Genomic DNA, 27,218 nt, shown 5'->3' with positions numbered 1-27,218 from the left:
GCGCTTGTTGCATTTTGTTCCACCTATCGAGCTGTGATCTCTGAGCAGGCCTCTGTCAGCAGGTGGTGCCAAAGCTTAGGGTTTTGCGGTGGCTGGACCTGCAGCAGTGCAAGTTGATGAGTGAGGAAGTTCTGTATTTTCTGCAAATGACAGCAAATACACTAAACAGGCAAGCACATTTCCACAGCGTCAGTGTTTTGATATTTTGTCTTTTCTATCTCTTATAAAAGGACATTGGCAGCGTTTAAATGAAATATCTCACATTATTAATTGTCTAACTTAAACTTTGAAAATCTTGTGATTAATACAAGTTTTATCAGCAAAACTTTCACATGTATTTGCCGAATACAATTTGTTTTTTTTTTAAATTATTATTATTTATATATAGTATTCATCCACCAGTGATCCGTTTATGAAAGCTTACATCTCACCATCGGAAATCTTTTGAGAGCACTTCCTGCTGGTTTGATGTTAGTCATCAGAGCATCAGGACTCATCTCAGCTGCCATACCCTGTCACACAACAAGGTAAAAACTTTCAAAAGCTTTATCCATTTTAGACAATTCACTTAAGAGTCATCATAAAATGTATCTCTCAAGGACGTCACTGGTTGTTACAATCATGTTTGTGCTCTGAGTTTGAACATTTCCTTCTCTTTTCACAGTTGACCTGTCATTTTCCATGGCACCCTCAGTAGAGCTCGAGGGTTTTTCTGATTGAGTCCGTGTATCCATCTGTGGGCCTGCACAGCTGCAAGGTAAGACCATTCAAATGTGTAGTTGATAGTACTACCTTCAATTTGACAAATTAGATTGAAAGTGTCTGATTTGGAAATGTTACTCTTCACCCTTTTGTATTGGCAATTCAAATTCTGTTAAAATAAGTGAAGTCTATTTTAAACCCCCACCAAATAGTAGACTTATGTTCTATATTGTAAAATATAGTAAAATGTACGACGTGTGGCAAAAAACCCTGCTGTTTCGTAATACGTCCTTTACCACCCACTTGAAGTTCTCACTTTCCGTCAATGAGTGTTGCATTGCTCAAAACATAAGAGACTTTTCTTTAAGAATAGTATTGTACCCTTCAAACTCTTAGGAGTGTACGGTGGAGAGTTTTCAAAGTATTTTAAACAGGCTACAGGCGCTCATCATATAAATAGAATATCATGAAATAGTGCATTCACTTCTGCTATTCAACTTAAACTGTGAAACTAATATATGATATAGACTCATTACATGCAAAGTGAGATATGTATAGCTATGTATGTTATTTGTTTTTATTTTTATTATTATGGCTCAGCTTAAAAACCTCAAATTAAAAATCTCAGAAAATTAGAATATTTTGTACATGGACAGTAAGCCATAATCATCAAAATTATAACAAACAAAGGCTTGACATATGTCGCTTTGCATGAACTTAGTCTATATCATATATTAGTTTCACATTTTAAGTTGAATAACAGACGTAAATGCACTTTTTCATGATGTTCTAATTCAAATAATAAATAAAATACATCTGCGATTGCAAAAGCTTTTAGTGGCTTCACACCCAAACATGGCGTTGAACATCGGGCCAAACAAATTAGTTTTTTTTCCCACCAAATGGACTGAAGTCACAGTAAATACAAAAAGTACATTGGACCTAATAATTGTATTATAATCTTTCTTTGTTGTCCTGCAGGTTGTGACCATGACGTCTCTGAGCATGAAGACATACCCTGCTTTGTTTAGTGGAATAATTGCATTGCTCTTCCTGGAAATAAGAAGTGAAATCCTCCACAACGACACCGTCACCCCTGTGCACTCTGTCCCAACACCAGCAGAACTGACATCCCCCAGCCCCACATCGCCTTCTGCTGCTCTGACAACATCTATAAGCTCCACTCATGCAGCGTCGCCTCGGAACTCAACAGACAAAACCAGAACTGCAAGTGAAAAGCCGTTTGCCCACACTGTCAGCGTCTCAGGAACTGAAAGGCCCACCACACACAAAGACGCATTCTCCACTGCAACAACTGCAAGTGCACGTCCTGTTAATATCACAGACCAAACGAAATCAAAAGAGAAGAAGTCAACCGCGTTCCCAAAATCAGAATCAAGCCCATCACTGAACAGTACAACTCCGACAACGACGACAAAAGCACCAGCCGTGACATCTGGACAACACCCAGCAACCAATAATCCAGCAGATGCATCATCAGTTACAACTATCTTACCAAAAACAGACCCTCAAACACCAGAAAATACAACGGCCTTCACAGTAGCACCAAAGCCCCCGGCGTTGACAACGAGCTCCGTGCCAACTTCACATAACACATCAAGTGAAAATCCTACGCCGGCCATGACAATGTTGCCAGAAAACAGCAGCAAAGGAATGGAAACTACCAAATCAATACAGGAAACCACGTCATCAGCCACCACCATGAAGCACATCCAAGACACAACCAGTAAAGAGTCGAACCGGTCCACAACAGCCACCACTGAACTGCCTGCTTTCACACCCAATGCTACAAATGGATCTGCGCTTGTCGACCACACAAAAACTACTGAAAATACCAACAACCTTTCTGCGACAACTCAATCAACAACAGGGACCACTGCCTTTTCCAACAAATCAACAACAATTGCTGAGATACACACAACAAACGCTTCCATTTCAGTGACCACAAATGCCACACAGGCCGGATTGATCCCCGTTATTACCAAAGCAGCACCGACAAACACACCGAATTGTACTACAGCGACTGAAGCCCAGCCCTGCTCCTCTCTAGGCGTGGCAAAGCAATGTCTGATCGTCATCGCGTTCCTTGCGGTCGTGGCGACTATCTTCATTATTTCCACCATTGCCCTCTGCACCAAGCTGTCATCGAGGAAGTACAGACTGAAGAGGCAGCAGCGGGGCACAGAGATGACGTGCATATCTTCGCTGCTCGAGCCCACCGCACGAAGATCCAACCACACCCCGATTCGTTACACGAGGCAGCGCAGTCCGGTGCCCAATGGAGTCCTGGTTATTCACAATTACGATGACAGTGACGACGAGGCTGGAGATAATCTCACCCTGAGCAGCTTTCTGCCAGAAAATGACCGCTATGTCTAAAGGCACAAGACCAGAAGTGCAAGGGGCCCCATGAGTCACCTGAATTGAGAGGGCCGCACCAACGATACCTTTAATTCTGCTCACTTTCCTCCCATTGCAAATTGTCAGTTCTATCTCGCTTGATTGTAATTGTAAATATTGTACAAAGTCTGGCAGATGTCATAAGATTTGCCGTTCGGTGTGGATAATGCTGATAGATTATGGAAAGAAAGTCGAGGGCCGGACAAAATTGCTTGTAAAGATGTTGCGAGGACTTGTCTTGTTTGTTGTATGTTCGGTTATTGGTGAAGTGTCATCATTATCAGTCAGCTATGTCAGATAGTGTATCAGATGTGAGGGGGATGTGGAAAGAGACGCCGCTTCCCCTTTGAAGCGGGTGGTTTGGCCTCGCAGCACGTCCTTTTTACCGAGGAGGAGGAAGCAGCACAGGAACCGCAAACACGAGCGCACATTCATATATTCAAACACTTTGAACCGTAGCTGGCACTGAGCGCTGTGTGGAAAAGACTCTTGCAACATGTGACTGAGGACCTGAGCAGATCAAAGATGTTGTCCCCCAAATATCCCCAGCAGATGGCCTGATGGTTTTTCACTTAGCAGCAGGAGACAGGAAGACCCTCACTGTCGGGGGCTCACTGTTCCTCTCACTGTCTTTTTAGTGTCATTCGGAATTTAGGATAATATCAAAATGATTTCTGAGTTGCGGCAGTTCAAGTGTCTTATTCCTGCAGCTTGTTTCTTAAAGATTCATTTTGAAGTTCATCAGTAATAAGTTTTACTATTATGCTGAGCAGATCAATAGAGTATTGTGAGTTTTAAAAGCAGAATCTACTTTACTTGAGTTAAAACATGGCCAGGTCTCACCTGACTCAGGAGAGTGATTTCAGGAACTGTGCATTTTGCATATAGTGTTCAAGTGTATAATTTTGAAATGTTTTTTTTGTTTTTTTTTGTAGATTCCATTGAGATATGAGTATGTGAGCAAATATTGGCATTTAATTATCAGAGCTTTTTTACAAATAGCTGTCTACGTACTAAATGTTTTATTTTTTCTCATTAGAGTCATTTTTTTTATTCTGTAAAGCTTGTTTTCCGACAGATTTATTTTGAATGTTGCCTTATGCTGTAAATTCTTACATGGGATGCCACTGAGTGTACCATCATTAAATAACACACATTCATTACACATTTATTACAATTCACAATATTTTGAAAAATCTAAACTCAAAGTGCTTTGTTTTTTTTCTAATTAATTGTTTTGTGGTGAATGTGCTCTTTCTACAAACAGAAACCTATAAAGGATCTCTTCATATCTCTCAGCTGGTGGATCGGGACCTAAAAGTGGCTCGCAGAACCATTTCCAGTGCCTTTCCCTGAGAACATTTCCTTTATTTTTCTATCCTCTGAAGAAGTGTGAGGACACTACCTGAGAGTGTGAAAATGTTTCTGTAGCTTTACTGATTTTTAACAACCGGAAATGGTGGAGACTTCTAGTATTTTACATTTTGCACCACAGATTCAAGTCTTATTTGGGTTGTGGCGTGTCACCCTTTGGTAACGGGTCCTGATGCCCTACCAGCTGAGAACCCTTGATAGAAAAAAACTATTTTAAAATATTTAAACCTTGCATGCGGGTCTAGGTGTAAATCTATTTATCAACAAAGCAGACTTTTCCATCGACTTTATTTGTTTGGTACAAAGTGCAGTTTTTAATTTATATTTTATTGTAGTCTAAGATTTATTCATGTGTGACTCAGTATAAAAATACTTTTGTGTAACTGAGAAGATCTAGGGGCCTCTCCTTTGGAAAATCTAAACTTCAAATATTTTTTTATTCTAGTGCATATTAGGTCTTTAATTATCCCACTTAATTTATATTTAAAAGCATAAATCGATTTCTGATGTGCCAGGGTTTACTTTTAGGATACATTTAGTTGTGTGTTCTAAAAGCGTATCAGTATAATCTACGGCAGCTATAATATGCACATTACCTCTTGAATTGTGAGTTTGTGAATATCAATTAAAACATGCTGTCACCATCCTGTGTTTCAAATGAAACAGTGGAAACATTGAGGTTTGAGGATCAACAGAGCGAGGGCCACTGTAAACTGTGTGGATGCAGGAGCCGCTCAGATGCGTCTAATGACCATATAAAGCTCGACTTGTCTGACGGACTGCCTTGGCTTCTCGGACCTCTCAAAAGGCAGTCACATTCTATCCTAAAGTGGTCACACGCACCGTCGTAATTGCTCAGTGCTGCTGCTGGACAAAATACACAGCATTGTTTCAAAGAGCAGTCTATGCTCCATCCCCCGGCTCCCGCCATAGGTCCGCACACAGGAAACATTAACCTCTTCCTGCGTGAGCCAGGAGCTGCTCCCCCCCCCAGACACATTTTACCTTTACACACTTCACTTCTACCAGGCACAAATGCCCAGCCAGGGTATTTTTTTGTCCTGGTTTAGACACGGTTTAAACCAGGAATAGGCCAGTTTGCTTGGTCACGGCCCAAACTCAATCACCTTATTTGACAAATATAGTGTGGTACACCGAATATGGTTTCCGAGTGCTCCTGTAGGGAATTGACTATATTTACAGTACTTTAACAGGGGCCCGCATTAATATACCTCAAATCATCAGGGGACCACACGATACATGCAGTGGGACCAGATGTGGCCCTTGTTTACACCCTGGTCAGACATTAAGTAAAGGTAAGTGTGTTTCTTTTGACCCTGTTTTAGATGTTTTAGAAACAAAACAACTGATTGATTATGATGAAAAAGATTGTTAAAGGTCGTTGGTGATGGTATTGCTGAAATATGTTCTGAGATGCTTCTAAACTATTATAAGAATCATCATTGGGAGATATGATAAGACCTTAAAGCCTCGTGTTTAATTTTCAAGGCAAGACACTGCAGGTGAACAGGTTCAAATAAATGTAGGTGTGTAAACTAAAAGCTTTTTGCAGTAGATGGCTTTTTAATTACTTTACTTAATTTGATTAGTTTTATCAAATTATTAAAAAAAATATATAGCAAGTTTTCTATAATCTAATATTTTCCAAAAGAAATAACATACATTTTGTAGCCTGGCTCTGCTAGACTACACTCCTCTGTTTATTCTAAACTGGAGTTTGTTTCACAGCTTGAATACTTAGAATACAAAGATTTATTGATTTATTTGGTTGGGACAGTGCATGTTAATGAACACACATGGGTCTCATGCATGTAAACACGCCACGCCGGATTGTAGCCACGGGCTAATTTGCATCTGTCGTCCCCCATGTGCACTCTCAAACACACTCTCATTCATCCTGGCCTACATGCAAACTCGAGCCCCAGACCTTCTGCCTCTCTGAAGCAGGAGCACAGTGCGGCCCTATTATTGTTAGATAGATTATTTTTCTATCTTTGTCTTTGAACAAACTAATTATTGAATTTGTATTATTGTATTTCGGGGTTAAAAGCTCAAATAATTAAGCAAGTGATTAAATATCAACAAATCCCTCTTAAACAAAACATTTGTGTCGGTGGGTTCAACCTTAAGTGCGATGTCCGTATAGAGCGAATACAAGCATTTTGAGAAAACAGCCTTTAGACTTCTGTACAAATCTAGGGAAAAAGTTAATTTAGTCCATTTCTGTATATCCAGATGAATGATTTGATTGACCCACAATGAACATAGAACAGTCTGCTCCAATCTTCAGGGGCTAGACACTCGAACCGTGTCCTTGACTGTTCTGTGGAGAAAAGCCTCACACCAGACCGTAATAAACTGCTACCTAACAAGAACAATCTGTGAGTGGACCAGGCTGCTCAGACACTGCTGGAGAAAAGGGGGAGGAGGGTCGAGGAGGAGGGATTTGTCCATGGTCTGCACTATCCAGACAAAACTCCAGGCTGAAATCTGAAACAGCTAGAAGGAGACCACCCGAGTCTTGCAGTCGACTTTACACACTGCAGTCACTTCTGATGGTAAGTGCAAGGCATTGTCTGAGGTAGAAGCTTAGATTGTGCATAAAGTAGAGAGTGTTACTTTAATGTGCTGAGATTAGCTGTGGGAGGAAAAAAGCCCATTATCCCTCTTTTCCAGACGAGAGCAGATGTTTCAGTCACCAAGCTTGTGCGCAGATGAAGTAGTGGAAAGACAAAAGTCTGATGTCTGGCCACAGAGCCGGAGTAAACCAGCAGAGCATATTGTCTATTTACTTTGCATCTGTGCATAATCTTGTAAGAAAAAGTTAATCATAGTTTGGATATTCAGTAATCTTGAATCTACATTCAAATTCAAAACCTTAAGGTTAAGCTGCTTTATTTGTCATTATACAACAAAAAAACAAATTCAATATTTGTCCGCTGCATTTGACCCATCCTTTGATACCGCTGGGGCAACCTGTGAGGAGCAGTGGGCCACTGCGTGTGGCGCAGGGACGCATCTCCAGATGTTGAGCCAGGTTAATGGTGAGAATCATCTGCTGGAGGATTTGTGCCTGTTTTGGGGTCGATGGGGGAACCCCATCCAGACATGGGGAGAACATGCAAACTCCACACAGAAATTCCCACAGGGTCCCGGGATTAACCCTGAGTGCTAACCACTGTGTCGCCCTGTTGATCAAACTGAAGTTGATGATATTTTATTCTATTAGCACCAATTGTCACCGTCTTCTGCTTCTAGTGAAGCTAAGTTAAAGCTAAGAAAAGTCACTTAATTATATGACTCTAACAAGGATTTTCATATCTCTTTACCAGTAAGCAAATAAACCTCAATTTTGTTCCTACTGAACACCATAGTTGTTTCCTCCAAGTTACTTCATCTGACATCTTTTAAAGTGGAGCAACAGTGGCCCATGAGGTCCACAGGGTTGGCCAGTAATCAGATGTAGCAATTGTAGCTTCAAAGTGTCCTGAATTACACTGAAATGGTGAGTAAAAGTTGATAAGCCTCTGCTAATCTGTCTCATTTGCAGAGACAAAATGAAGATGCCTGTGACTTATCCGATCGGTCTCTTCATTGGCGGTTTCCTCAGCAGTGCTTTGGCTGCAGCTCTGCCACTGATCAGCACTTTTGAAGGCAGCACAGATGAGGAGGAACTCTTCAACTTTACAGCTTCTTTCCCAACCACGTACCTGTTCTCTGAGCTTCCCACCACACCAGCTGTTCCCCAGGTGAACGCTGACGCCCTGAAGCGAGTCGAGGACTTCCTTCGGGAGAACACACTGTTGATTCTCGTCACAATAACTTTGGTTTTTCTGATATTTCTGATTATATGCGGGGCCTTCTTTATGAGCCGCAAACAGAAAGTGAATGCATACTACCCTTCCTCTTTTCCCTCGAAAATGTATGTGGACCACCGGGACAAAACTGGAGGTGCTAAACCCTTTCATGAAGTGCCAGAAAAAGAAAATCTGGAGCAGATAAATGAGCCAATGGACAGCCACAAACAGCTTCAAGCAGACATTATGAGAGCTGCCCGGAGTCTGCGGACTCCCAATAAAACAGGTGGTCAGAAGGAGGACCACAGTTCTGAAGAGACGCTGAGGCCACAAGACAGCAGCATTCTGGATGCACTGTTGCCCAGCCTCCCAGAGGAGGAACCGTGTCAACTTTCTGTCTGTGAAACAGCAGCAGTTTCTTCAGAGGAGAACCTGTCTGAGAAAGGTGAATCACAGGAGATTTCACTCTGCAGGAATGCACGACCGTCCTCTCTGCACATCCACGAATCTGCCACCCTGCAGCTGATCGCGGGGGAAAAAACTGCATTCTGAAAAGTCCCGTGGGGTAACATGGCTGGGACAGGGACTAAAATCTAACCATAGTACTTTAAAGTGATGTTGATCCAAGAGTTCAAATAGATGTACTGTTGCAGAACATTTCTATGTTCTACATTCTGGGATAAACTAAATTGGTATCACTTTATTTTACACTACCTTGATACATTACACCTAACTAAATTTAGTACAGTGTAATGTGCTCTGTAACAACCTGTAATAACTTGTACCTATGTAGTACGTACACAATGGATTAACTTGTACTAGTACATAATGTAATAGGACACAAGACCCTTGGGGTTAGAGTTAGGATTATATCTTATTACATTATGTATCTACAAACTACAAATACATATTATTTCATTGTGTATCTAACCCATAGGTATAACTTATTACTTACATTACATTACATTACATTACATTGTTTGTTTGTTTGTATACTTTATTGTCCCCGTAGGGAAATTTGTCCTCTGCATTTAACCCATCCTTCGATGCCGCTGGGGCAACCCGTAAGGAGCAGTGTTCGACGGCAGTGCCGCGCCCGGGGACCCATCTCCATGATGTGGAGCCAGGCTGATGGTCAGAATCACCTGGTTGTTATGAAGCCCATTACATTGTACTACATTTGGTTAGGCACAATGTATCAAGGGTGTAAAATAAAGTGTTACCTTATTTCGTCTGGACTGGGATCCTAGCAAGGCTCAGTGTAACATTCCTTTTTTATACATAAAATGTGAGTAATATTATGTGCTAACTACAACACTTGCATGTTTCAGAGTTCCTACAAACACATCAGCCCACGCCTTTCCTATTTCAAATTTAAATTTGAGTCATTTCTTTTTAAGTATATGTTGAAACAAACCCTAGAATTTTGTTTAACTTAACTCTGCCTTAGACAGTGCATGGAGGTTTACATGTGTGTTTCTATGGGGTTTTGCTTGTGTTGTAACCTCGAAGAATGTCAAATGAAAGCTTTGAGTGCAGTGAAGTAGAGAAGAGTATGGTTTGCGTGATTTCCCCTTTTTAAAAAGGAAAGAGGTGAGCAATATTCATGTCACTGTCACAGCTGCACACAAAATATAGTTAAAAATAATTATGTAACATTTATAAACATTGATGTCACATAAGAGCCAAATAAAATGAGTATTTACCATTTAATTGTCAATATCATTTATCATGCATGTGTTTATTATAGGATTGTCCTTGAGCATATTAATGAAATGTTTCTATATTTCCACAAAACAGCAGCAAATGTTCAAATCAGTGCAGTCTTTTTATAAAAGAAAACATTTGACAATCTGCAGTCTTTCATTGTATTCACTTTATTACTACACAAGGCAGCGTGCCTAAAGGACTAATATGTACAATGAACCAAAAGGACCCTTCTGAGGCCGCATTTGGCTTTTTGCATAAAAAAAATGAAGTGACTAAAATACGCCTGAGAGGCTCCTAGTTTTCCCCACATCTCCATAACATCTTTGAAAAAACCAAGTCTAGACGAAAACAAAAGGCGTTTCAAAGTACTTTCTGCCTGAACAGTACTTAAATTGTGCGTTACTGTGACTGGCTGTGAGTTAAGTGTACAGGGAGCGCAGACTTATTGATAAGTCTGGAGTCACTGAGGGCTGAGAGTATGTGCGTAATAATGTACTGGATGTACCTCAACACTGCAGAAACATGCTAAGTTGCTCCTAGAGTTTGCGAGGCAGTGCAAAGCTTGAAAAAAGGTGATTCAGATCTGGCTTCTCACTGCCTCCTGCTGGTCGTCCTGCTGCTTCAGGCGATAGTCAGCAAGGGCTGCTTTGATGGCGTCCTCCGCGAGCACTGAGGGTGACATTAACGAGTTAGACTTAAAAGTCACAATCCTGAGAGGAAGAGTCATAGATACAGACTTACTGGAACAGTGAAGTTTAACAGGTGGAAGGCAGAGCTCTTTGGCAATGTCCGTGTTCCTTATTGTTAGTGCTTCCTCAACCTATCAAACAACAAATATTGAAACTCAGTCAAAGTTGATAAGACATTTTCTTGGAAGATACAAAGCACGCAAGCATTTATTTTTACTCACCGACTTGCCCTTGACCCACTCGGTTGCAAGAGAGCTGGAAGCAATGGCAGAGCCACAGCCGAAGGTTTTGAACCTGGCATCTACGATCTTGCCTTCATCATCCACTTGAATCTGTGAAATAAAAGATAATGCAAACATCCAATAAGAACTTCACATGAGAAATAGAATACGCTCAGCAGTGCTCACAACTTTTGCTGTCTCATTTAGAAGAAGAATCACATTTATCTCTTCAGTGTTGCGTCCATGTAACATTTTTAAACACAACATTTCTAAAGAGCCACCAGCTTATAATCGGCTGCTGAGAATCGTATGGTGGTAACTATGGTAGCAATTGAAATGTTGATTTTTCTTTTTAGTTTATGGTCAATATCCCTGTCATTTCTGGAACCAATGAGTAACATGTATTAATGATAGTACATGTAACTCATTGCAAAACAAAACTACTGCTATAGTGATAATAAAAAAACTGCGTCGTTATTCTCGGCCTTTTGGTCATAATTGTTTTAAAGTCAATAACCTGAAGCTTCATCACATCTCCACAGGCAGGAGCACCAACCAGGCCGGTCCCGACATTTTTTGAATTTTTATCCAGAGAGCCGACATTTCGTGGGTTTTCATAATGATCCACCACCTGCAAACAAAACACAAAAGTTTAGCAAGTAAAGTTGGTGAGAAACGCAACATGTTTCCACACAGGTAAATAATTTGGTAGCTTTGCTGGGCTTTGTTAGTATTTGCTGAGTCACAGTGACACACACACATATGGTTCGTCATTTTTTGTTGTTTGTTTTTTCTCCTGATTATAACTATATGTATGAACAACTGATCAGGATCTCGCTGTGTTTTGGTGTGTATTTAATCAACATAAGTGAATTCTGCTCCATTGGGTTGCAGACTAAAAAAACAACATAAACAATCAGGGGTTTAGTTTAGAAATATCCCTTTTCCCCCCATAATAAAATAAAAACACAATCAAACACATCGCATAAGCACTCGACCGATAAACGGAGTTACAAAACCAGCTCAGTGCTGTGACCTGTCAATGACGCATATATAACTAAAATGCTGTAAGCACAAACGTGACAAGCCTAAATAAAACTCTTTACCTTCACGTGGTAGCAACACTTGCTGATAAATTCTGGAGCAGACAGTCTTCTGGTGAGGAAAGCCAAAGGATAAAAGCACTTGTTCGCCACAGGACCCGCCATGTTCACAGACTGTGCTCAAATGCTAAGTGACGCACTTGGCTAACGGGCTAACTTGTTTGTTAGCCTCGGAAGGTCACGTGTCTCCACCGAACACTGGGCGGAGTAACGTGGTTTTATTTTTATGTTTTTGTTGCAATATTTCAATCAAAAAGGCAATACAAGTGAATACTGAAAATAGAGTAGCACCATACATTAAATACAAATAAATAATACTTTGTAGTGAATTTAAAATGGCATCAGATTTAACCCTTTCATTCGCCAACCTGGTGTACAAAAATGCACACGCCTAAAAACAGGCGATTTTTGTTTAAATCTCTTGAACTACTAGATGCAATAATAAATATTCAATAATTTGAAAATGCCCAACCAGAAACCTAAACAATAAACAGAAAAACATTAATATTTTCTAAAAAAAATATATATATATATTAGAGGGCTGGTGTTAAGAGCCTTGGACGTGTCAAAGATGAGAACCAATATTGATTTGATTACATATTCTTTGTCCAAATTTTCTTCAATTTTCTTTGCTCTTCTATCACCATATATAGACATTAGACATTAGATTACACACAGGTAGACTTTATTTAGTCATTAGGTCAACATGTGATCATTCAGAAATCATCTTCTGAAGGCAGTTGGTTCCACTAAAAGGAAATGGGGCCTATACTTTTGCACATTACACTTTTTTTTTTTTTTTTTTTCAGCTATCTGAAGTTATGTTTTGTTTTCACTGTTTTCTTTTGTTTCGTCACTCACATTACTCAGCCCAGGAAATCAGAATGAGAAGTGAATCCAAACTAAGGGTGTATAGAGGTGTAGCACTTTGGAGAAAGGCAGAAACTGTTCTCAACACTCCAGACGTAAGTACTTACTTTTGAATGTTATTTGCGTGTGTGTGTGTGTGTTATATATATATATTTATCGGCCCATGTGATATTTGCATTTGGTAAAAAAGGCTACAGATGGTGATTTTTGTATATAATAAGTATAATAATAAAGTATTTTATTATTATTATGTGAAGTTCATTGCTGTGTTTATATATTTTCACTAAATATATTGACATGTTTTTGTGATATTTCAGAATTTAAAATATTGAACATAATGGATTTTGATTATAAAGAATATGATGACTACAGTCAACCCAACGACACCGAGTATAATACAAACAACGAAACTGACACAACTAATGGTGGACTGTTTCTTTATGCTGGCACCCAGACATCTTGGACTCCAGTGTTGGTCACAGCAAATATAATTGTTATTGTGCTTGGCCTGGGAGGAAACTCTTTGGTCATCTGGATCTGTGGATGGAAAATGAAGAGAACAGTGGCTACAACCTGGTATATCAGTTTGGCCATTTCCAACTTCATATTCTGTGCCTTCCTGCCCATGAACGTGTACTACATGATAACACTGCACTGGCCTTTCGGACTACTCCTGTGCAAGCTGACCTCCTCCATCTTATTTCTCAATATGTTCAGCAGTGTGTTCCTCTTAGTCCTGATTAGTGTTGATAGATGTGCAATGGTTTCATTTCCTGTTTGGTCACACAACCATCGGTCACCCAGGAAAGCATCAGTAATTGTTGGTATGATGTGGGTGCTATCTGCCCTCTTTGCTGTCCCTTCGATTGTGTATAGGCACAGCAAACAACATGGGTCCATTACTGTGTGTTATACACATTACAATGCATCCTCTGAGCACAAGGCAGTGGCACAAACAAGGTTCATTTGTGGCTTCATTTTTCCCTTCTTAATCATTGTTGTTTGTGGTGTTTGGCTTGTTGTGCAGCTAAAAAACAAGACTCTCAAATCGGCAAAACCATACAAAATTATGTCAGCGCTCATATTTTCATTTTTCGTCTGCTGGGTCCCTTATCATACCTTTATCCTTTTGGAGTTAGGAATGGAAAATCACAGCCTGCATGTGCATCACACTGGACAAAAGGTTGGGACAACCCTGGCTGCTGCAAACAGCTTTATCTCACCAATTCTATATGTCTTCATTGGCAATGACTTTAAGACCATATTAAAAAGGTCACTGACATCAAGAATAGAAGCAGCTCTGTCAGAGGATTTACGCTCTGGACGTGTCACTTCTAAAAGATCAATGTCTTTGGGAAATTTGTAATTCTAGTGAATAAATCAATAGCTTAAATTTACAGGACAGCAGGCTGGAGGCTTCATTAGGATAATCACTTGGAGGAAATTTAAAAAAAAAATGTTTATAAGAAGAGAACACTTCATTGTTTTTTCCGTGGCTGTTTTGTCTTTAAACCATAGGCAAACTTATGAATAACTGCTAGTGCGCATGCCCATAATACTGCTCCAGGGGAAGTTGCACAACCATTAAAAGGGCATGTTCTGACTGAAATGTGTGTGAAATGTGTGTTGTAAACAGATTCAGAAAGGACTGATGTGTTTTTTTATTCAACTTTTCAAACGTACCATGTCTCTCTTGTTGCAAACTATAAACCACTACTTTCATGACTCTACACGGTGAGAGCTGGCAGCCATTATGCCGGACTGGAAGGCCACCACTATGGTGACACTAATGTAAAGTCCAGTGTCTTTCCTTGTACCTGCAATAAACTGGATCTTTATTTCTTAAAACTGCTTCTAATGAGTCGCTTTTTCCCCCACTACATCTTGCTTTATGCTGTAAATAAGAAGTAAGAAATATGTAATATGAATTGACTGTTCAATACTGTGGAGGGGCAGAGGAAAGAAGGAATGATACATGGCCATAAATCAGTGTGCAATTTCAGTCATTTGTAATCATAATTGATTTTTTGGTCGCCTTACCAAACGAAAACTGATGATAGCCTTAATTTTATATGAACAAGATCTATTTATCCAAACACAATAATGCACCATAACCAAAAAAAAGTGGACCGATTATCTCACAGTGGTGCAGTGGCTATCGCTTGTGCTTCACATGCAAGAGGGCCCGGGTTTGATCCCCGGCCGGAGTGTGGAATCTGTGTCGGTTTCCTCTGGGTACTCTGGTTTCTCCGACCATTCAAAAACAAAACATGTACATTAGACCAGAACGAATAACTGTGTTTACCTGTGTGTGAGACAGAGCACACACAAGACCCAGCAGGTGGCGGTAGAGCTTAATCTTTGTTTGCCAGCGTTACAGAAGAACCAAACCACGCCCCCGGGCTGTCAGACCCGGATCTGCATTTCTGTGGACTGTTGCAATAATGAGATGGTCTAAAACGGCCTTTAAAGTTGATATAACAACCAGGACGTCACATCGTTTTATGTTTGTAGATCGCTAACGTGCTATTTAGCTTACCATTTACTTGGTATGGGTCACAGCGACTACTTACTGGGTGAAGCTAACATCCGCGCTAACTGTAGCAGCAGCTATTTACTTTTTCCACTGTTGGCCTGAATGTTACAACTTCTTCTTGTCGTGGGCTTCACTGTTTCACTGCGCTATCAAGGCCACTCCAGCTCACCCGTGCTGTCGGCAATAAAGGGCTTCATGTTAAATGGCCACTTCATCAGCTGAAAACACTGGGACCACGTCCAGCAACTCGACCACTGCGGCCGACAGCAGCAGCCAGGACAGCACGTTTGAGTGTAACATATGTCTAGACACGGCCAAAGATGCGGTCATCAGCCTGTGTGGCCACCTCTTCTGGTGAGTCTCATATAGGGTGACCACCTGTCCCTCTTTTGGGTGCCTCCACAGCCATTTAGACCTTTGTCCCCCGTTTAATGGGTCAAAAAAACAACACGTCGTCATTGTGGAGGGTGCTATGATATTAGCCTATCAACGCACGCGATTGATGCTACGCTATGTCGATGGTGTGCGTTGATAGGCTAATATCGGCACCTCCACAATGGCGACGTGTTGTTGTTTTTTGACCGAATTTTCAAAAAAGTTAGATTGACAGAGAATGACAAATAATCCACCAGTGTTTGCACGTTTTTGAGTCGTTAAAGGAACAGTGCTAAAATTAAGACTTTAAAGGGATAGTTCAGGATTGTTGACATAGATACAGACGGCAACTCGTCATAGAGGGGGGCGTGGCTTCGCCAAGGGGGAAAATAGAATTCACTCTTTTTAGCCATTTTCTGGTGTAATATGAACTTATTTATCACATACAAATAAAGTCAAGTCTAAATTGGGCCCATATGGATATTTTCTCACAGCAGATTGTTCTGTAGAAGTGAAAAAACGGCAGTTATAGCTAGCGCTAGCTAACCGTTAGCATTAGCCCGATGCTAACATGAAGCGTCAAGTTAGCATTCTCCATTATTTATGTATTTATGGGCGGTTGAACCACTTTGCTCCTCTCCATGTCTTTGTTTCTTTATTTAGTATAAACTATATTCATATTTCAGCGTCTGTTAAAGTCGTTTATGAATAATTAGAGAAAGTTTAGATTTTTCTCCAAATTGTTTTCCCCCTCAATTGTTTTCAAACATGACCATATATGGGCGAGTCCAGATCTATAGGGCCTCATTTCCTATTTATCCAGAATGTTGTTGATTTCTGGAGATTTCTGGAGCCCTAAGTCAAAAATCCTGAAATATCCCTTTAAAGGTGCATTATGCAGCTTTTTATGCAGGAAAAAAAAAAAAGGTTCATATTAGTGTGTATTTTACCTTGTCGTGACCCAGCGGTCAGCATGGCGCCTTTACTTTCAATCACTGTGGAGTCTACAATGCCCCAGGGTCAATTGTTTTGTAGGTTTTCTGGTGAGAGGCTCCGTCAGCAGTGAAGACCTTCCAAACAATTGATCCTGGCGCGTCCTAGAGACCACTGTGATTGAAAGTAAAGGCGTCATGGTAACCACTCCTACCACTGCTGGGTCACTACAAGGACAAATCCGCACAAATATCAACTTTTTTTTCCACATAAAAAGTTGCATAATGCACCTTTAAATACTGCTGAAAATCATGAAGTAGGCATTAAATCTCAATTTCTTGATCTTGTATGCCATGAATTCATTTTACTCATGTTAACTCCATTCCTCTGCTTATTCTAATGTCTGATTTGTGGAATTTAAGGCATTCAAAAAACTTAAACTTTGCATCAAATGTACAATAATGTGTTTCTGTTTTACAATATTGTGTGACATTTCTGTCTATTTGATTTTTACATTTCTCATGTACTGCATCGCATGGCTTGTCCCACTTTCACTGCTATTTGGGGTGCTCACCCTATTTCTAAATAATAAATATTTAACATATAGAGGAAATGCATTTGAATTTTATAACCGGAAACAACTTGTACTCTTATTAATATTTCCTTTTTCCCTTACAGCTGGCCTTGTTTGCATCAGGTAAGCGTTCATATGTTTGGTGTTTGGTGTTGGCAATAGTCTTAACGCTCAAGCCCTCGTCTAAAATACTAATATTCACCCTACACTCCACCTCCAAAATGCATTTTAAGCACTGGGTTCTGTCTCAAAAATAATAAACATCTAGAAAAAAGCTTTTGCTGTTCTGGGATCATTATCTCCTGCTCTCTTCATATTTTCATTGTTTAACCTTCCAAATACTAAAATGTCACAAACTGTGTATTCAAAAAAATAATAAGTGATTTCTGTATAAAGGATGTGAAGTAAATTCTATGTGTGCAGGTGATGTGAACCCCAGACTTTGATGAGAATGGATTTTGATAAAACATATTAGCTTTGTGTGTGAGTAATATCCCCCATATTACTCACACACAAAGCTAATATGTTTTATACCTGAGGGGCCTATTTCAAATTTCAAAAAACATTTTTTTATGCAAATAGTTCTCATTGTGTGGGGGAATATTCAAGTTTAGAAGCAAAAATCGGAAATGAGTTGAGCATAATGACATGTTAAAAACTACTAGATTCTATGTCAATACCTCAGATACATTCCAAAAAATGTTTTCGTGCCACAGCTATGCCTTTCATATGACTTGCATATACTGTATTTAGCATTAGATCATATGAGAAATAAACATTTCCACTCTGGTTAACCCTGAATAACAAAGATAACATTGCAAGATGCAGTTATCAGAATTTCTGACATTAGAAATGAAAAAAATAATGAATCAAATAAATATCTTTGCCAATTAGAAATGACCAAAGCAGAGAGAAACAATACAAACCAAGAGCCCTAAAGGGGTGTCAGGAATGCTTCAGGGTAAGATCTAATCGTAACTGTTTGTGTCTTTATGCAGTGGTTGGAGACACGACCAACTAGACAAGTTTGTCCTGTGTGCAAAGCTGGAATAAGTCGAGATAAAGTGATCCCACTGTATGGGAGAGGAAGTACTGGGCAGCAGGATCCCAGGTCAGAACCCTGAAACACATTTAGGACTTTTCATGTCTCAGATCATATGTGAATATTGTAATTGTCTATAACAGAGAAAGAACTCCCCCTCGGCCACAAGGACAAAGACCTGAACCCGAGAATCGTGGCGTAAGTGTCAATAAGACATTATGTGATTTTTGTTTTTTGTAATAATGAATGTTTTGTATCCCTAGGGATTTCAAGGTTTTGGGTTTGGAGATGGAGGTTTCCAGATGTCATTTGGAATAGGTGCCTTTCCATTCGGTATTTTTGCCACAGCATTTAATATAAATGATGGCCGACCACCACCAGGTACGTTGTATGCATTTCACTCTGGATTGTGTTCTCAACATCAAATATTTTCTGAATATTTATTTATTTCCCAAACAGCGGCTCCGGGGACACCACAGCACATGGATGAGCAGTTTTTGTCTCGACTTTTTCTCTTTGTGGCTTTGGTAATTATGTTTTGGCTTTTAATTGCCTGAACAGCAAAACATAATTGTACGTATTCAGGGCTTAAGGACGGTTTCTTAAAATGTTATTCCAATGTACTTTTTAGTTATTTTCCTTAAGTTTAACTGAATACCTGCCAAGCTTGATTTGTTTAACATGCAGTCATTGCAGAATCCTCTTTGTGGATGTCTCAGACTTGTTTGTACAGACTACACTCCCCACTATGCAGTAGTAATAATCAACAGGCCGAAAGTCTAGACCTGAAGTGGGTAAAAAAGTCAAGTTTAATAGATTATAATTGTTTACATGAAATTTCAAAGCAGGTTTCAAATTGATGTGCCATAATCACATTGGTTGAAATAATACATTTGAGGAGCTGCAGGTTCTGTGCGTTTATTTAGACCGACTTTGTTGAAGTGTTTTTAAATGAATATTAAGTTGACAAAAATGAACAGTCAATTTATACGAAGAGTTGAATTGTTTTATTTAATAAATGTTCTTATTTACAAAACTACATACACGATCCAAAATATTAGACCCTTACTATTAAGACTATTTTAGATCTATTGTATGTAAAATCTGTTTTACGAAGCCACAAAACCAGTGTGTTTACTGTATGCAACTAACATGCAGAATCCTGTAAAAAAAGATGGTTAACAATATTCTCTAAATGTGAAATTAACCAACAAATCAATATTGTAAATAAAGACATTCATATCATTCATTGTTAATATTCAAGTTTGGAAACGGAACAAAATCCCGTCAGTCCTGCAGATCGTGCTTGTCCGATTCCAGCACATTGAACTCTGCTTCATACATTATCTGTTGGATTTTTATTTTCGTTTCACATCTTTTCTGAGGAGCAAGTCTTTTGAGAGCAGGAACAAAACTCAGCAAAAAAAGTTCGTCTTCGTCTCGTGACCTGGAAGAAATGTTATTATTGCTGGTGTCTTTGACCATCCACTTCGGAGAAAACTCTGCGTTTGTGTTGGTTGGATCATTCGTAGGGAAAGAGTCGCGTGTCGACCGCCGTTTCCGTCCAGGCTTGTTCATAATTGGGGAGATACTGGATGAGATCTTGGCCAGAGCTGCCAGCTGCGCAATTTGAGCCTCTTGAGCGACAGACGCGATCTGCGGTTTGATGTCATTTTGATTGACCTGGTTGGCTTTAATGCACGACTGTGGGGTCTTGATCACTTCTGCTGTGGTTTCGCCCTCTGCACTCCCCGATTCGGCGTCATGGTTATCTTGCTCATCCTCAGGAGACAAGTCAGTCAGGCCAATTCTTGAACCAGTGAAAGGAGCGATAAAGTTCATTAGCTGTCTGTATTTCCATCGGCTTTGTACAGGTTCTCCAAACAGTGATTTGCTTTTGATCTCCAGGCGAACTTCTTTCAAATAACGGTCTCTCATATTCTTCCATTTTCGTTTGCACTCATCAGCTGAAAGAGAAGACACAAAGATGAGGCAAATGTGTTTCAGAGGGAAAATTTAGAAGCAGCACTACTACATTCAGCAGACCTTTTTACATCCTGTCTTGCCTCTTCTTTTTTAAAAAAAAAAAAGCATTATCTTTAGGGTCTCGGTGTGGTCTGATCATATACATAGTTTACCATTATTCTGGGTTGAAATCTCAATACCATATCTGCCTAAATTGAAATTGTTATCCTTAAAAAACAAAAACACAAAATAAATCTATGGCCAGAACCTTAAAGGAGCTATACCTGATTTCTTTTCTAGTTGTGGAATGAAATCTGCTTCGTCTTAAGTATATTGTAAACTCCGACATTTGTGGGGGAAACACTGTAGATCTAATTATAAAGCATTTGTATCTGTTTCATGAACTTGGTAGTTTTCTAGCATTCTTGTGAAAGTGAACCCGGAAACGTGCCTATAAACAAGTCCCTGTTGAGAATAGGGATGCTCCACATGTTTGGAAGATTAGGGATGAGTTTGTTCCCCCACCAACATTTCAATTTAGTGGCTTCCTCATTTATTGTTTGAAGTGGGGGGGGGGGGGGGGGAATCAGGAATAGGGCCTTTTAAGGACTAACAAAAAATGTGTCGAGGGCCACATTTGGTCCCATTGCATTAGCTTTACAACACTTGTGTGGCTCCAGGCTGTACACTGCTGCTGTAGGTTGACACTATTTAAACCTACTGTGATTCAAAGTACAATGTTGGCCACCAAGACTAGTCTTATCAAATCTCATCGGAATGTGTGAGTGGACATTTAGTTTCATTTTGTTCGCGGACCAAATGGCCTACAACACGCCGATGCCTTTTACATCTTTGTTTTTTGTTTTTTTTTCTCAATCGTCTTTTTTGTTGAGATTTTCAACTCCCGGCGCCATCGCGGTAACAAGCGAAACGACACACGCGCGGCTCTCAGTCCTTGCCGCTCCCGTTAACGCTCCGCACACCGCTTCACCGTCTTGCCGTGCCGTAGACGCGGCTAGCGGCGCCAACAAAAAGCCTCACCGTGCGGTTTACCGTGTGCGCAGCGCGGCCTGCTGCTGCTGCTGCTTTGCTACCGCTAGCACGGCACCGCGGCAGCTGAAGCAGCGACCACGGCACGCGCGCGCGGTCCTCAAACCTCAGAAACAATAGTGGCGGTTCAATATACGAGGAAGGAGCGCAGTGCTGTGGGCGCATACTGCGTTTAACTCTACTTTACTCGTCATAGCGTTTAATCCTACGTGGGCAAACCGAGAGTGAGTAAAGTTAGGATACGCGTTTCAACTTTATAATATACTCACTGGGGAGACCTAGTGTCATGCTGATGTTTTTCCACGCATTGGCCCGAGTTTGTGTGCAGCGGTAATTTGGTAAAGTCACGTTGTAGAGCTCGGGGTAATTAAATACCGCCAAAATTAACTTATCGTCCATGTCGCTTGCTGCCGTGCCGTGCTTTTGCCGTGTGTGCTTTTGCTGCGCGGAAGGACGGACGCGGAAGCGGCAGTCTTCTCCCGCCTTTTCCGCTCAGCAGCAGCGATGAGTAGCGGACCGCCTGCCGCCCTCTTTGGACAGATAGGGCTCCCCACACTGCCTCAATAACAATTACATGACATGGAATAAGCGCTAACAGCAGCTATTACAAGTCTAACACTAATTATGCTAATAAAAGGCTCACACTAATAAAACATATTGCTAATCTCGGTAAACTGTGGGCTAATTCCCTATCCTTTGGTGGGAAATGAAAAAGGCATGGCTAACCCACACCACTAAAGGACAGGCATGTCTTAGTTTCAAAAACGTTTTTGCTCACTGGACACAATGGCTAGTCTTTTTCACATGTTATGCATTATAATATAGTGATGAATGTCTTGCTTATTTTTAATTGCCCTATAAAGGCCTATTGCTGGTTTAAAGCCACACTGTGTAGAATTATGCCCAATAAATAACATTGAAATACAAGCTTTTTATGGCAGATAATCATTGAAAAATACCTCATAAAGCTCACCTCTCCGAAGATATGACTGCAAACTTTACCGGGAGTGGGTACGTCTCCAGCTCGTCTCCATGGCAATGTGACTACAGGCAGTAAAGTTTAAGATTTAAACAGGTTAGTTTCTCATCCAAATCCATTCTTTGATTATTCACTGCAGTAATACAAGTGATAGCAATGTCGTCACATCCAAGGGCAGTGGTAGGCATTTTATGTTTTAAACAAATGATAAGATTCCTATGATCGGCAAAAAACAATGTTCGGGGGAGTGCTTCTCTTGCGCTGTAACAGATCGATCAGTTTATAAAACCGTGTTAGAGGCCTGGATGCATCAGCTGTTGCCTCCATTCACCAAAACATCCGGCAAAAATTGTGTAAGTAAACAATAACAGTGATTGCTCGTACAGCATTTTGTGTGCTGAGCTGATCATAAGGAATTTTGTTTTGCCGGCAACAGTATAGTCCGAAATGTTACGCAGTGTACCTTTAACGTAGACTATAAAATGATATCATACATGGTGCACCATATTTCATTTGCTCATTGTATTAACACTTTCAATTCAGGAAACCATGATTAACAGAATACCTTCAGATTTGAACTTTCTATAAATAGCCTACTTCAATAGCCTAGTTGTAGTTTTAACATATTGTCGATAATAACCCGCTTGAGAGAAAGTCCTTACAGAAAGTTACTTGCCAATATAGAGATTTGTGTTAAGCAAGTGTTAATGTCAAGCCCTCATTAGGATGCAGCAAAATGTTCCACCACCTCTATCAGCGTCCAGATCAGCCTTTGCCAATGAAAATCAAACTCTCTAATGCTGTTCAAAATATCAACATTAAGGTGCTCGTCTTCAGCAAGTATAAAGGACTGAACTGTTTATTGTCTATTTTCAAAAGTCTTTTCACAAGAAGCTTAAGATGGATTAATTCTTTGGAAAGGGGTGTGTTGCCTTGTATGGAAGATTTGTACAAGGATGAATTTAACCTGTAATTGCTTTAGCTCTGCTGTGAACAGTCACATTGTCACACAAGTCAAAGTGAAAAGACTGCACAGTACAGATAAGGCGCACATACAAACCACGCGTACAAATCTATTACTGCATTTCATGTGTTAAGAGGTTTTCTTTTTAGGATTGAAGCTCAACATCTGTTTCATCAGTGCACACTAAATGCATACTTTTTATAGATTATCTGCACCTTGAGCCAAGAAAGTGACATTATGAAATGTGTTTAAGGGCTAATCCTGAAGTCAGCTACATAAGTCGGTGACCACACCAAAATGTTCCACAAATCCACGGTTATCTCCTTTTCTCTAAAACCTTAACAATAAGGATCTTAGCTGCTCCCCTCTTCTCATTTTATGCAGCGAAATCTGATTTCTTTTGGAGAAAGGAATAAGGCCAGATTAACTGAATCTGCTGTCCTCCCCCTAACCTCTTCACAAAACTGCCCAGATTAGCCAGGAATTAAGTTTCAGACGTTTTATGTGGCTCGTCCATGGGGGGATTACAGTTTTACTCTTTTTTTTTTTTTCTTTGCCTTTAAAAGTCACTATAAGGAGCTGATACTTGGTTAAGGAGAAGGAAGAAGGATGTTGCACTGGAAGCTACAAACATTGGCTGCATAGATGGAGAGACAGAAGTTCCCATTTACCATTAAAGACATTCTGAACAAATATCCAGATAATAATCATACAGACACCCCTTTATGTGGAATAATGCTCTCTGGAGTTAAGGATAAACCACGACCTTCTGTGAACCATCAGACTTGCTTCTGCTGCTGTTATTGCTCTCACTGCTCACATTGTGGAGAGCTGATTCAGACGGACTACATTCATGACGGTAGGTTTAAACTTAATGCACGCTTGTCTTTCTTTTGTTTTCTAAGAAATGTGTTGTTCGTTCAGCTGGTTCATTGTCTCTCCTTTAGGCTGCACCTATGGATGGTCTGCAGCCGTGCTCTCAGACCAGTGCAGGCAGGGGGATGATGATCAGCGAGAGGAGCAGTTGCATGGCCAAGCACAGAGGAGAACCAGACGTCACCGCACAATTTTCACTGAGGAGCAGCTGGACGCACTGGAGGAACTGTTTCTGCTCAACCAATACCCAGACGTCAACACCAGGGAAAAATTGGCTGACCGCACACAATTACGAGAAGAGAGGGTAGAGGTAAGATTCATGCTCAATATGGGTTAGAGGTTGTGTTCATGTTCATTCTAAAGAGCCCATACATTAATGAGGGGTGGGCAGCTAAGTACTACGTACTTGCCTGTTAACTGCCAATTGTTGGATTTGTCTTGTTGTAATAATTCTGTATTTAGAGAGCGTATCATCTTTGCCCTTACAAATAAAAAAAGATGACAAATATTTCCAACAATATAGTTTATAGTTTATAGTAAAAATGTGGAAGCATTCAACATTTATCCTTTTTATCATTAAACATTACTTTAAAACTAATATGACAGGTTTTCATTATCACTTTGATGGAATAATAATGCGTTCAAGCATTAATCATAGTTCTATACAAGTTCCATACAGACCCAGCAGACCAGTAAACACACAAGCTATATATTCTGACTAAAAGAACCAAGAGATGATGGAAGCGCCGTGCCCTCATTCAGCCTAGTCCAGTTGACGCTGTTTGAAAATCTCTACTATGATGAAGTATTCTTGGATGACTGAGAGCCACACACATCTTCAATGAAAATTAATTTATACAGTCCTGATAAAAATTTTCTGACCAGTTGAAAAATGCCACACACAAAAAAAATCCCATTTTACTTTGGATCTGAACAAGGTTTCAAGTACAGCTTCAGTCTGCAAAAAGAATAAATGTGACACAAAATAACAATAACAAATACATTGAAATAGGCTGTTTTTGTGTTATTATCTGTCAGACATTAACACTGTCATGACGTCCTTCTGGCAAAGGCATTAAAAATGTTCTTGTTTTGAACGTGTACTGGTTGTTGAGCTGCATAAACAGGGTTTCTCGCAGGGCGCCATCGCTGCTGAGGCGGGACACAGTATTCAGAACGATGCCCCTCTGTATAATTTACACACAGGGACATCAGTCGCTGGTACAGCGGTGAGTCTGGATTTTTTCCAGGCAAGGGTTGCAGTGAGACAGTCATTTTTAATTTGCTAAAAGATCCTGAGTGTTATGGAACAACAAAAGTCAAGTGGAAGACCCAAAAAAATGTCACCAGCACTGAGCTAGAGGATCAGATTGGCTGTCCGTCAAGACACTGGACGATGCTCGATCCACATTGAGGCCGTTACTGGAGCCGACTGCAGCCCAGTAACCAGTGGTTCCCACAGACGTGTGGGATGCTCTGCAACATCTGCACAGAGCCACCGGCCGTTTGACCTCCCTGCACCACCTGAAGCTCCATTAACCCACTGAAGGAAAAAGCACCGCAGATCATTATGGCGCCCCCTCTCTGTGGGGCTCAGTATATCTACTGAGATGTATCAGTACATCTGAGGAGAATCTGGGAGCGCTGCCAGTGACATTGGAAACCATCAGGACCATCAAAGTTACATTTTTGTAATCAGAGATTCAAGCGTTATTGCACCTTTCAATGTCCCATGTTTGGTGCTCTCTTCAAAGTCCAAATGGACAGTTTGTAGCGTTCAAGAAGACAAGGCCTTTGAAGAGGTGTTTTGTTTTTAAATCCCTTCAGTGGCAGAAGCCTCTGATGGTTATTGGGCTGCAGTCGGCTCCTGAAACGGCCTTAATTTGCGTCGAGCATCGTCCAGTGTCTTGACGGACAGCCATTCGGATCCTCTGGGTCAGTGCTGGTGACATTTTTTTTGTTTTCCTCCACAACCCTCAGGATCTTTTAAGAACTTCAAAACGGCTGCGAGAGGTCCTGCTTATGCAGCTCAACAATCACGTTCAAAATGAGAACTTTTTTTGCTTTTGCATCAGGATGTCATGACAGTGTGAATACCTGCAGAAAATGACACTGAATGCACATTGGCACATTTGGTCTGAAACAGAAATAGGCTCCAAAACAGCCTATTTCTGTTGTAATTGTTGTTTTTAACTCAAAGGTTTACTCCAAAAAAATTGTCTGACTCCCATTTCTCCTTGGTGCATATTGAAGTTCTAGTTGGAACCTTGATTCAATCATGCAAAATGTGTTTTTTTGCCATTTTTCAACTGGTCTTAAACTTTTGATCAGGACTGAATCAACGGAACATTAATATAAGATGTGACTGAACAGTTTTCAGTTACATAGTCACATGTGACTACAGTATAGTAGTCACATGAAACCAGCCCTTCGTCATTCTACGTATACATCGAAGACAAGTTATCAGTGTAACTATCGTGAATGTTATTGAAAGATGTTCTCTTTCAGGTTTGGTTCAAAAACCGAAGAGCAAAGTGGAGACGACAGAAGAGACTCACTTTCAGTGTGGGGCATTTTGAAAACTAATATTCATGAATCTTGAGGTAAACATCTAAGACAAACAATCTTCGAACTGACTGAATAACAAGTTATTCTGCTGTGATTTGGGGCTATTGTATCACAATAAATGAACCTGAAAAACGTCTAAATGTGGCTGCCATGCCAATAAAATAAATAGTTTGTTCTTGACTTGAAAGCATAAATAGCCTACTAACAAATATTTTAACTCACATTTTTGTGGTTTTGGAAAGATTTTAATATCTGTCCTGAGATGTTAAGAATTTCAGGTTTAAAGTAGCATGGTACTCAGTGGCACGGTGGCACAGTGGTTAGCGCTCGTGCTTCACAGCTAGAAGGTCCTGAGTTCGATTCCCACCAGGACGGGGCCTTTCTGTGTGGAGTTTGCATGTTCACACCGTGTCTGCGTAGGTTTCCTCCAGGTACTCCAGTATCCCCT

At 40.4% G+C, this 27,218-nt stretch overlaps 6 protein-coding genes across 6 annotated transcripts; 4 read left to right on the top strand and 2 right to left on the bottom strand.

The window, feature by feature from the left end:
• Window positions 1–23: 23 nt before the first annotated feature.
• Window positions 24–8,341, bottom strand: LOC306983088 (uncharacterized protein; the record flags this gene model as incomplete). Its single annotated transcript, XM_079582812.1, has 4 exons — window positions 8,229–8,341; window positions 618–750; window positions 432–512; window positions 24–140 (listed from the first exon to the last, which is right to left on the bottom strand). Exons 2-4 carry the CDS (start codon window positions 732–734, stop codon window positions 24–26), a joined length of 315 nt encoding a protein of 104 aa, XP_079438938.1. The 5' UTR covers window positions 735–750; window positions 8,229–8,341.
• On the top strand, window positions 6,777–8,987 carry tmem119b (transmembrane protein 119b). Its single transcript, XM_079582811.1, has 2 exons — window positions 6,777–7,076; window positions 8,069–8,987. Exon 2 carries the CDS (start codon window positions 8,076–8,078, stop codon window positions 8,865–8,867), a length of 792 nt encoding a protein of 263 aa, XP_079438937.1. The 5' UTR covers window positions 6,777–7,076; window positions 8,069–8,075; the 3' UTR covers window positions 8,868–8,987.
• Window positions 8,988–12,853: 3,866 nt separating this feature from the next.
• On the top strand, window positions 12,854–14,355 carry LOC306959716 (chemerin-like receptor 1). Its single transcript, XM_079551897.1, has 2 exons — window positions 12,854–13,003; window positions 13,226–14,355. Exon 2 carries the CDS (start codon window positions 13,246–13,248, stop codon window positions 14,272–14,274), a length of 1,029 nt encoding a protein of 342 aa, XP_079408023.1. The 5' UTR covers window positions 12,854–13,003; window positions 13,226–13,245; the 3' UTR covers window positions 14,275–14,355.
• A 944-nt stretch (window positions 14,356–15,299) lies between these two features.
• On the top strand, window positions 15,300–19,073 carry rnf185 (ring finger protein 185). The gene is made up of 6 exons (XM_079552050.1): window positions 15,300–15,798; window positions 17,431–17,449; window positions 18,325–18,437; window positions 18,512–18,566; window positions 18,632–18,749; window positions 18,828–19,073. The coding sequence occupies exons 1-6, from the start codon at window positions 15,647–15,649 to the stop codon at window positions 18,923–18,925; spliced, it is 555 nt and encodes a 184-aa protein (XP_079408176.1). The 5' UTR covers window positions 15,300–15,646; the 3' UTR covers window positions 18,926–19,073.
• A 572-nt stretch (window positions 19,074–19,645) lies between these two features.
• On the bottom strand, window positions 19,646–22,021 carry LOC306959825 (uncharacterized protein). Its single transcript, XM_079552049.1, has 2 exons — window positions 21,653–22,021; window positions 19,646–20,335 (listed from the first exon to the last, which is right to left on the bottom strand). The coding sequence occupies exons 1-2, from the start codon at window positions 21,780–21,782 to the stop codon at window positions 19,656–19,658; spliced, it is 810 nt and encodes a 269-aa protein (XP_079408175.1). The 5' UTR covers window positions 21,783–22,021; the 3' UTR covers window positions 19,646–19,655.
• A 1,095-nt stretch (window positions 22,022–23,116) lies between these two features.
• Window positions 23,117–26,804, top strand: LOC306959209 (paired box protein Pax-6). The gene is made up of 3 exons (XM_079551238.1): window positions 23,117–24,185; window positions 24,274–24,512; window positions 26,711–26,804. Exons 1-3 carry the CDS (start codon window positions 23,972–23,974, stop codon window positions 26,786–26,788), a joined length of 531 nt encoding a protein of 176 aa, XP_079407364.1. The 5' UTR covers window positions 23,117–23,971; the 3' UTR covers window positions 26,789–26,804.
• The last annotated feature ends 414 nt before the right edge of the window (window positions 26,805–27,218 follow it).

Source organism: Gobius niger (assembly GCF_951799975.1).
Source record: "Gobius niger genome assembly, chromosome: 2".
NCBI classification, from domain to species: Eukaryota; Metazoa; Chordata; class Actinopteri; order Gobiiformes; family Gobiidae; genus Gobius; species Gobius niger.
This window is presented reverse-complemented; position numbering and strand designations above follow the sequence as displayed.

Coding starts and splice junctions, on each gene's coding strand:
- LOC306959209 (XM_079551238.1), top strand. CDS start 23,972: ATGGAGAGACAGAAGTTCCCATTTACCATTAAAGACATTCTGAACAAA. Junction 24,186..24,273: donor GACGGACTACATTCATGACG/GTAGGTTTAAAC, acceptor TCTCTCCTTTAG/GCTGCACCTATGGATGGTCT. Junction 24,513..26,710: donor TACGAGAAGAGAGGGTAGAG/GTAAGATTCATG, acceptor GTTCTCTTTCAG/GTTTGGTTCAAAAACCGAAG.
- rnf185 (XM_079552050.1), top strand. CDS start 15,647: ATGGCCACTTCATCAGCTGAAAACACTGGGACCACGTCCAGCAACTCG. Junction 18,438..18,511: donor ACTGGGCAGCAGGATCCCAG/GTCAGAACCCTG, acceptor TGTCTATAACAG/AGAAAGAACTCCCCCTCGGC. Junction 18,567..18,631: donor CTGAACCCGAGAATCGTGGC/GTAAGTGTCAAT, acceptor TTGTATCCCTAG/GGATTTCAAGGTTTTGGGTT.
- LOC306959716 (XM_079551897.1), top strand. CDS start 13,246: ATGGATTTTGATTATAAAGAATATGATGACTACAGTCAACCCAACGAC.
- LOC306959825 (XM_079552049.1), bottom strand. CDS start 21,782: ATGGACGATAAGTTAATTTTGGCGGTATTTAATTACCCCGAGCTCTAC. Junction 20,336..21,652: donor CATGACACTAGGTCTCCCCA/GTGAGTATATTA, acceptor CTTCTCTTTCAG/CTGATGAGTGCAAACGAAAA.
- tmem119b (XM_079582811.1), top strand. CDS start 8,076: ATGAAGATGCCTGTGACTTATCCGATCGGTCTCTTCATTGGCGGTTTC.